Source organism: Procambarus clarkii, chromosome 26 (genome assembly GCF_040958095.1).
Source record: "Procambarus clarkii isolate CNS0578487 chromosome 26, FALCON_Pclarkii_2.0, whole genome shotgun sequence".
Classification (NCBI taxonomy): Eukaryota; Metazoa; Arthropoda; class Malacostraca; order Decapoda; family Cambaridae; genus Procambarus; species Procambarus clarkii.
Window position 1 is genome coordinate 14,479,503 of NC_091175.1, and position 10,150 is coordinate 14,489,652.

The 10,150-nt window shown below is 38.2% G+C and overlaps 1 protein-coding gene across 3 annotated transcripts in view; it reads right to left on the bottom strand.

Annotated features, from left to right (window-relative positions):
- The window catches only part of LOC123756801 (S1 RNA-binding domain-containing protein 1), a 39,264-nt gene extending 31,677 nt beyond the window's left edge, over positions 1–7,587 (bottom strand). Inside the window, exons 1-4 of one of the 3 annotated variants that reach the window (XM_045740148.2) lie at positions 7,508–7,587; positions 4,521–4,636; positions 2,583–2,963; positions 432–646 (exon numbers count right to left, since the gene is read on the bottom strand). In XM_045740148.2, coding sequence (XP_045596104.1) covers positions 432–646; positions 2,583–2,963; positions 4,521–4,636; positions 7,508–7,523 — 728 coding nt within the window. In that variant the 5' untranslated portion in view covers positions 7,524–7,587. Of the gene's footprint in view, positions 1–431; positions 647–2,582; positions 2,964–4,520; positions 4,637–7,231; positions 7,257–7,399; positions 7,477–7,507 lie in introns of those variants that run through there. The other 2 variants (XM_045740147.2, XM_045740149.2) reach the window with 2 other exon arrangements.
- Positions 7,588–10,150: the final 2,563 nt, after the last annotated feature.

The window sequence follows — 10,150 nt, forward strand, 5'->3', positions numbered from 1 at the left end:
GGGGTGTAGATTTCAAGTGGATTCTACACTTGGGAAAATGGGTCCTCTAACCCAAATTAATTAACCTTTTATTAGAGTACTGTACATAGAAAATAACAAAACCAGGCAAATAAGGATTGTAACTAAAAGCAGTGCTTGTATTTAAAAGAACAATATTGTACATTAATAACTGCCTTCTTTAGACATAGAACAAAATTGTAGCTCTCATATATTGTTATGTTTCATAAATTTAATGTCCTCACACATTCATCATTTGTTTTTTTATCTTTCAGCTTTAATAAACATAATCTATCTTCATTTTTTTACAATTCCTCACACAGTAAGAATCATGGAAGCTATCACCTAGATTTTCAAGAAGTTACAGTACATGGGAACCCAGCTTTGTAAATTCTCTAATAATACAATCAAAATATTTATTAAATAACACATACTTTAATTGTGAGTAGGAATTCTGGATTTCACGAAGCTTTTCCACTTCCATATTTCCAGTTTTCTCCTTACGATAGCGAGCTATGAAGGGTAGTGTATTTTCTTGGTCAAACATAGTGATCACATTATGTGCCACCCATTCTTCGACATTTTGTCGCTCAGCAATAACCTTGGCTGGAGTCCATTCAAATATAATCTCTACATCATTGTCAGGGATCTGTTGGTTAAATAATAATATCACAGTTTTTATCAGTTAACAATACAATTTATATATATTAATATAAATACTGTATTGAGAAAATCATTTGGAGCAATGAGGGGATTCGAACACTCAACTTGGGTACTCCAAGCCACACACCTTACCTCTGGACCATGACATGGTATAAGTTATACAATCAGGGATTTCACTGAATCGACAGGATGTCTGGAGGCCCATACTGAAACCAGTCTAGGTTTTACATATAACCCCACATGCACTCAGGTATAGGTAATGGAGTTCTTCCACCATATGCTCTAGCTTCAAATACACAAGGAAATCACACTAATGTGATATATATCAATGAGGGAATTTGAACCCTTGACTTGGGTACTCCCAAGTTCAAATCCCCTCAATGCATCAATTGACTTTCTAATTGATGTATCATGTTAGTGTGATTTCCTTATGAATATCAATATTAATATTAAGCTAAAGGTATCATCTAATAAAAAAAAATTCTAAAATGTTTCTAAGGAAAAAATTTAATGATTTAATGTTGAAAATGAAAAAGATTAAAAAAAATTTATGAAGAAAGTTTTAACATTTAATGACAATTTAATTTAATAATTAAATTAAAATTTAATTTATCATATAATATTAACACTTTCGCGCTATCTGGACGCGCCGGCGCGTTCGGTTTCGTCTAACGCTAACGCATAGTGGACATAAAGTTATGTCAACTTTTAAAATATTTGTATAAAATTCAATTTTTATCCGATTTACTTTGGGTTTGTTTCAAACTGCGCGCCATGAGGCTCTCTTTCTCACCACTAGGCTTCATGGTACAATAAGTTCATGAAAGGTGTGGATAACTTCGATCAAATGGTATTTTGTCCCAAACGGGTTGCAGGTGGGTGACTTTAGCCGTTTATACTGGTAATTCTTCCCCTATATCATGTATTATATGCATATGTCTGTTTAGGGAATTTTATTCCGATCAATATACAACCAAAAATAACTGTGTGCAACAAGTATAAACTTGACAAACATAACAAAAGTAAAAATATTTCGTGTGTGTTTGACGCTCACTGATATGTTCCAGCGTTGTTTTATATTTGTCGTTATTCTAACTTACGCTTTGTTGATATTTTTTACCTATGGGCACATAGAACATTCTATTGCGAACACATTGACATAAAAATGAATGACGTACATAAAAAATTAATGTCATGAGAGTGAAATAAGTATAAACTTTCAAAGCGCCGTGCGTCGTCCCGTCACCGATACCGGAAAACAATTTCACCACTTCCCACACTCTTGCGGGCGGGCTGCATCATTATTCTACGCTTATATTCATATCACCGTGTTGGGAATTTCATTGCGAGTCTATTGATACCAAAATTAACGCTGTAGAACAAGTGTGGAGGTGATTACAATCCCAAGAGTAAAAACATTTTGTTGCTGATGGGCGCTCACGGCGAGTCATCTACGTAGTTATTTATTTGGTGCTGGTATCCCTATATGTTTCGTGACTTATTTTACTGATGTTCTTCTAGAGAATTTTATTGCGAACACGTTGGTACCAAAATGAAATACGTAGCATGAGAACTAAGGTCAGAAGAGTAAAAAGAGTATACACATTTTTGTTTTTACGCTTAAGCGATAAAAACGCAGCGCGCACATTCGGTTGGCTGAGTGACCTTTGCGGAGAGCGCGAAAGTGTTAATTTAGGTTACAATCACAATGGCAATTTTGTTGAAAAATAAACTCATGAGGTATCAGAAATCCAGAATTAACTTTTATTAAACAGTTTCATGTGCCACTTTTCAAGTTTCAGAATTAACATCTATGAAGAAATTTGGTTGTCATCAAATTATTATCCAGGTATTAGAATTCCTCTTTATGTGAAAACAGGGGATTTTTATATACTGTAACAGAAACAATAAAGGACTCTCACCCTTTTACGATACTTCAATGTCCCAGCACCCCCAACCTCTCCACGTCCTGTTTTCTGTACTTTAACTTCACCCACCACATGTACATCATTTTCTTTCCTTTTGATACCTCTCTGTTGAACTTGCTGTTTCTGCTGTTGCTGCTGTGCCTGACGCTGTTGTGCTCTTTGCTGCTGTTGCTGTTTTAACTGTTGTTGACGCTGCTGCTGACGTTGTTGCCTTAACTGAGCTGCTTGTTGCTCCTGCTCTTGTTGCTGTTGGTGGTACTGTTGTACGGGTCGTCGTTGGCGTTGGGGTCGTAGTGGTGGCTGGCGTAGGGGAAGACGTGACTGTTGTTGAGATTGCTGCTGCTGCTCTTGTGAAGCCATCTGTTGTGTCTCAGGCTGCAGATTACACATAAAAGTCAAAGAGATGCTCCTTACATACATACATACATACATACATACATACATACATACATACATACATACATACATACATACATACATACATAACTCCCTCAAAAATGTGATTAATAACATAAAAAAGACAGGTTTGCTCAAACTGTTGCCATACCTCAGAGCTTTTTTAACATTTAAATAATTTTTTATTTTTTTTAATCTCTTTTGAGCATCACCCTTAAATGCACTGCTCATGCCTCAGCAGTATCTCATTTGTGCATATGAGCACTATACAGACAATGAGTTAAAATAACGTGCCTGAAGATAAGATCACCAAACCACACGTCAGAAAAAGAAAAAAAAAACATTTCGGTCTGTCCTAAACCATTACCAAATCGTATGATAGACTTGATAATGGTCCAGGAAGGACCAATACATTATCGTTTCTTCATTTTCTGATGTGCAGTTTGGTCATCACAAGAACACTACACTCTTCCATATACAGTAGTCCTCTTGCAATATCACTTCCAATAACATTATTCCTAAGTGGGGATATTATTATCCATGCCACTTCTTTTTCCCAATTCACTCTGACCTAACCTTAAACTAGCAAAATGCCCTCTTTTGCCAATCACACATTATAAGTACAGTATTTAAAATGAGCAACCAATTGTAGCACTTCAATAAAACTAGTTTCAGTGTTTCTTTATTATCTCCATCACCCTAACTTTACTTTTATCCTCATTAACTTTTAGCACTTTTCTCATACACATCTACATAATCCTTTATCATTCTGAGCTAGAAGACTGCATCATCAGCAGATATAAAATTTGACATTTCATTTACAGTACTTTTATCATAGACATTGCGATGAGGTACTTGATAAAACTGGAATTTGTGAAACACGAGTTGATGGTTGTGAGTCCGAAAGAAATGTAAATGATTCAATGAAAGCACTGGTAAGAAAGAACAAGATAGAAAGAGATGCTGCCATATATGAGATGCTGGCATGGCACAAATATGAAAAATAAATACTGTACCAGTAAAATAATTGAAGAAGTAGAGCAGGAAAAATCTGAGACCCAATGTTTAGTGTTACAATACTGAGCAAGAAATGAAAATGAGATGGTTTAAACCTCAGGTATTAATATAGGCCAACCCATATATTTTATTGCTCCGAAGAGTTATAAGCAATTGCACTTTCACATTTGAAGGAAATGAGAAAGATTTTGAGACCATAATTAAAGCCAGATGGAAGATCCTAATTAGCACAATTAAAGGGTACTAAAATATATAAGATACAATAAGTGTGTGTAAATCACAAAGAAATTAACACATGATGAATAATGAGACAATGTCTGACCATGAAGGAAAATAAGACAGGAAATTCCTAAAGTACAGTACTTTCATATTAATCAATAAGTATTATTCATATTACTCATCTTCAGAAGGATATTGAAGACGTATTGATTAATACAAAAGTATTTAAGGAATATCTTGTCGCCTTTTCCTTCGTGGCATGATACAATAAACGTGCAATATTAAAAAAGCAGTACTTACGTGCATAACTTGCTGTCCATGAGCATCATACAGTACTTCTAGTTCAATGCTCACATTTCCATCTAGTGGTTGTGCCACATGCACCTCCTCTAGAATTTGTATGGAATCATCTAATGCTGGAAAAAGATATAGAGAATGATCATTTGCCAATCCAAGTGATACATATTACAAGTATGGATGGAAGGGAAATGATTTTTTGCCCGACCTTGCCCGAAACGCTATGCGTACTAGTGGCTTTAGGTATTGTATGTACTACCTCTATCTTTAAATCTAACAGAATGTTTGTACTGTAACGCTGCAACTATGTATGTACTGTTCCTAAATAAATTATTATTACTATTATTATTATTATTATTATTTCAGTGTATTCAGCTTCTTGGTATTTGTTATACACTAAGAGTTTAATTAGGTAAAAAACTGTATTCAGAGTTTATGTATTCTTTGCTGGTAGATCACGAGGCTTAATCTTTTGTGGTGGTGATAACAACACTCTTAAAGTTAATTCTTTTAATGCCCAACACTAAAGTCCTGTCAAGACCAGCTAACTAAACGATGGAATAAAAGTAGAGTTCATTAAGGCTAGGGTAAGGTTTTCTGTTGTTACTAAATATGAGTTACACATAATCCCTCAAATGTGAAGGTATGATTTATACAATGAACAAACTGTAACTAATGCAGTCTTACCCTGCACATTTTGATAGCATTACTGTAACTGCTACTCATTCAAAAACAAATGTTAATAAGTAGTTTAGAATATGACTCAGGGCAACAGAAAGCAAGGAATAACCCATATGGAAAAGGTTTCATGTAATTTCATTACCTAAGTGTAGTTACAATGGTAAGCCACAATGGCTTCCCGCACCTCATGAGGCGGGAAACAGGAAGCTGAAAACCTCCAGAAGGACGGGACCAAAGGTACACAAAACTGAACCCGGAGAGGGGCTGACACCAAATCCAATTCATACGAGATGGGGGGGGAAGAGAAACCAATCCCCTGTAACAGTAAACCCCACTCAGAGGGCACAAAACCCCAAGCAGGGTCCAACGGGCCCAAGATTCCCAAGTCAGCCCCTCCCTTACCCTGGGAACCTCCACAGCAGGACCCAGAGCCGAGCCATCCCCCGGCCTCACAAAAACAAGCCGGGGAAGCTGTAAAAGCAGGAAGGAAGGGGCCCCACTGGTCAAACCCATACGCTTCGGCAGGAGGAACAAGCTCGAATCCCTCCGTCACCACCCCAGAAGGGACATCCCCCGAGACTGCCCAAGTCTCCAACCCAACTAAACCCTGCCCCGAGTCCAAAACCCTCAGATGCTTCAGAGCCAGAAGCAGGGGTGGAAGGACCAGAACGGACTACAGCAGGGAAAGGACAAGAGGGCACAGACTGAACCAAGGTCGAAGCAACCAACATCCCCCTAGTCCAGTTCCCTATAACCAAAATGGAGCAGCCTCCGGGCTTCTGGGTCAACAACCAATCTAGCGCATTGCAGTAATCTAAACCTAGCATGCAATGCCTGAGCTGCCTGAACCCAAACAGAGTCATCAGTGGATTGGGTGTACTGTGTCACAAACAAGCAACAAAACTAGCAGGACTCTGGGTTGAAGGTATCACCGACCCAGCAGGCAGCATGACGGAGGCAGAAGCGGTGAATGTCACCCTGAGACAAGGAGACAGAGCAACCTTCAAACTCGTACAAGGCAAGAGGGGTCCCAGGGAACATATCCATCGGACCCAAGTATCCCCACAGGGTTTCCCAGGGCCCTTAGAAGGAAAACACACTAAGGAAAGCCCAGGCAGGGTACTGCTAACCGGCACCCCAGTTTACCAAGAAAACTGCTAAAAGCTGAACCCCTGGGATGTGTCCACTCACAGGGGCCTAGCAGGGCACCACCAAGTCCCCTCAGATATCAGGTACCTGGAAAAATCTGAGGCCCATGTGTAGTGTTACAATAGACTGAGCAAGAAAACCTGGCTCGTGACCTGGCTAGTGGTCCCCAAGCCTAGAATTGGCCTAGAACTCCAATTACATTGACTGATGCCGAAGTCTAATATATCCATATCAGCCTGGATAGCTCCGGGGAGCCGAAGAGGCTCCCTCCAGAAAATCTTATAGTTTTATAGTGGTCTTTATACAAAAAATCATACTAACCAAACCTAACCTAAAATATCTCACCAAACCTAGCCTAACCAAAATTATCTATATAAACCTAACCTAACCTAGCCTAGCTTTGTTAAGCCTAACATGTCCTTAAAGTATACAAGTGTGGCTAATTGGAATGAGAATGTTGCCTATCTGTTCCACTCTCCAAAATTAGAGTTAAAATAGATTTCATTCTACAAGCTTTGTTTTAGCAAAATTACATTAAAAACCTATAAACTTATAATCACACATTTCTTTACAAATAAACAAACTGTCTGACCAGAGGCCAGGCTTGGGTAGTAGAACTCCCAAGACCCTCTCTCCAGGTATGCCATCAATGTCCTAGATATTTTTATCATTAGAGATATCCCTCATTAAAATATATGTGAATGTTTTCAGAGACAATTGTTCACTAAACTCCATCGTTAAATGGAATACAAATTACTATTCAATAAGGGAGCACCATCACATATTGTTAGATTAGTCGAGCATAACTACAATATGGTCCTGGGCACCAGAGCTAAACCCAGAGACCCTCATACTGGGAAGAGACCACAAAGCAGCCCTAATACCATGAAACATGACTTGAGAAGCCCCTTGGGGGGGTTATGTTTCCCTTAAGGTGCAAAAGTTATGAGGGAGGAACTAGGTGGAAAATTGTACTAAAGCTTGAAACCCGCCAAAACAAGAACTTTTTTCCAGGGCCGACGGCTGATATTTTATATATTGGGTGTAGGTACATATTAGGCGAGGCTCTAGTCTGTATTCTCGGGGGCTTAATGGGTGCATCATCACGGCTCAATGGTGTATTTGTCTGTTAAATATACGATGTTGGCGAAGATAGCTACCGTTATTTGTTGACATTTTTGCAATCGTGTTTAGACGTTAAGTGAACGCCATAAATATCCGGGTGAGAGGAATGGTACAAGTTTTGCCCATTTTATGATTTACATTGAGTTTAAAATATTTATAGAAATAGTATGCTCAATAATAATATTCTTTTGCGTAAATAAGTTTTACAAAAATGCTTAAAACGCCTAGTAACAATATCTGGAAAATAGCTCACGGGCCGCTGGTATACTAGAGAGATTTACCTCAATTAACCTGAGGGCCACCATCTATTTATTTATTTATATACAAGAACGTACATTAGGTTTATGAGAGTACATTATATTTCTTAACTTTCTTAGTTTGTGTCTTAGTACTTTGTCATTATATTCTTGTTTTACTGTTAGGTCTGGGGAGATGTAACCTTGGTCATGCCCTCCTAAATCTTTTAGCCGAGTATCTTCCTTTTGTGTTCGAGATTTGCGATATCTTACCATGCGGGTAAGGTATCGATGGTTATGCGTAGCAGATTTGCCTCAAGCCTACCTAAACTCCCTACCTTGGAAATGTTAAGATCCTCCTCCTTTTCAATTTTTTCTTTATTATGCACCCCATACCCATTCCGTGGGCGGTGGTGTAAAGGATTACAGAGGCACATAATCGGTTCAGGAACTGAACCCTCTAGTTCGTTTAGCTAAGCAAATAACAATTTTTGACGCTAGTTACAAAATTATTAATGTTGTATACACATGTACACATTCTCATACATACATGTACATATATATATACGTATACATATATACATACAAATACATATTTAATCACCCACACAAGTACACACATCAATAATCTTTTATGTCACAAGTGATCAACAAGAGGCTCACAACAGTCACTATACAAGGCACTTTACATCTATGGTGAGTCACACAGTTACTAGTCTTGCTGTACACCCACCCAACTGGGCGGCAGCTTTACAGTCATGTGCATGCATTACCTACAGTAAGCAAATTTTAGGTACTTTGCTAAGATTTCGGGCAGCACATCATTATGAACGAAGTACTTCCACATTTCTTGGACACTATTGATGGTGTTATCTCTAAATTCCGCTATTTTTTCACATTCCATTATATAATGACACAAAGTATGCGAATAGTTCTGCTGACAGAGTTTACATTTAGTCAAATCTACATCAGCAGATGTTCATCAACAAATGTTCCAAACATCAACAAATGTTCCAAAGATGTGTAAATATTTAATTCAAAATGATCTGCTACAAGAAATGTTAGCCAAATATCTCTAGTTTGCTTACTGTAGATAGTAGCTAAGTGATTGTAACCTATCTACTGCTGCCCACTGGATATGGGGCGGTGTGTAGGACAAACATATCAATTGTGACACTAGTTCTCCACATATGTCAGTTGCTTAATTTAGAAACCGTACTTGTGGTCGATCTCGAACCCATTGTTGATGTGACGATGTATGTTGAATTTTGTAACTAAGTCAATAAGATTGTAACTTGCTTTGCTAAATGAATTGTGGGGTTCAGTCCCTGAGCCCATTATGTGCCTCTGTAACCCTTTCCACTACCGCCCACAAGATGGATATGGGGTGCATAATAAAATGAACTAAACTAACTCTGGGGATATCAAAGATATTTATTTCCGGTGTGGTGATTATGAGTTCTGTTACATCTGTCAAGGAAAAGTTTCAGATCAGGGTTTGCATCTAGGAACAAGGTTTTGTATATGTAAATGGCACAAGAGAATGGGTGGAGTGAGTTTATGTTTAGCATGTTGAGTAATTTAAACAGAGGGCTGAGTGTTGTCTGAAAGCAGAGTTTGTTATTGTTCTGATAGCAGATTATTGCTGGGTGATGATGGGCTTGAGGTAGTTTACTGTGACTGAACCCCATGTACAGACACCGTATGTCAGATGGGGACAGATTAGCGCATAGTATAATGAGAGGAGATCAGAGTTTGGAACATAATATCTGATTTTAGAAAGTATACTGACCGTTTTTGAGTCTTTTTTAGTAATGTGTTGTATGCGGGTGCTGAAGTTGAGTCTCTTGTCTATGGAAGGCCAAGGAACTTTCCATCCTTTTTATTGCTGATGTCTATCTGAAGCTGAATTGCATTTGTTTCTGATAACGGAGGAATGAGACACCGACAGCATTGGGACCTATTTTATTTAATTTTTTTTTAGTAGAAACAAATAAATAAATTTTTTCAGACCATGGTTATGAACAGGATAACTTGTATAATTTTTCAACAGCATAAATACATGTATAACTTGACTACAATGACTTAATAACATTAATACATATGCTTATATCCGGTAACTAAATAGAACATGGTCTGCAGAACGCGGAATCCTTATTAACTATTGGTACAAGTAAGGCAAACGTTTACATAATTTTCAAGTAGAATCAGGGCTTATAGAGTATCATATAGTGGCCTAACACATGACAGAAATAATGCGCCAATCCCAGACATAATGTGAAATGGTAAATTACTAGTATCTGTATAATACACCTATAGGACAAATTTAACAATACTCTTACAAGTGAGAGTAAGTAGCTGCGGACAGCGTAATACTTAGGGGCCGGCGCTGCACCCCCACTCGCAGAGCCAGCTGGCCGGACCCCCCCCCCCCCCCCCCCG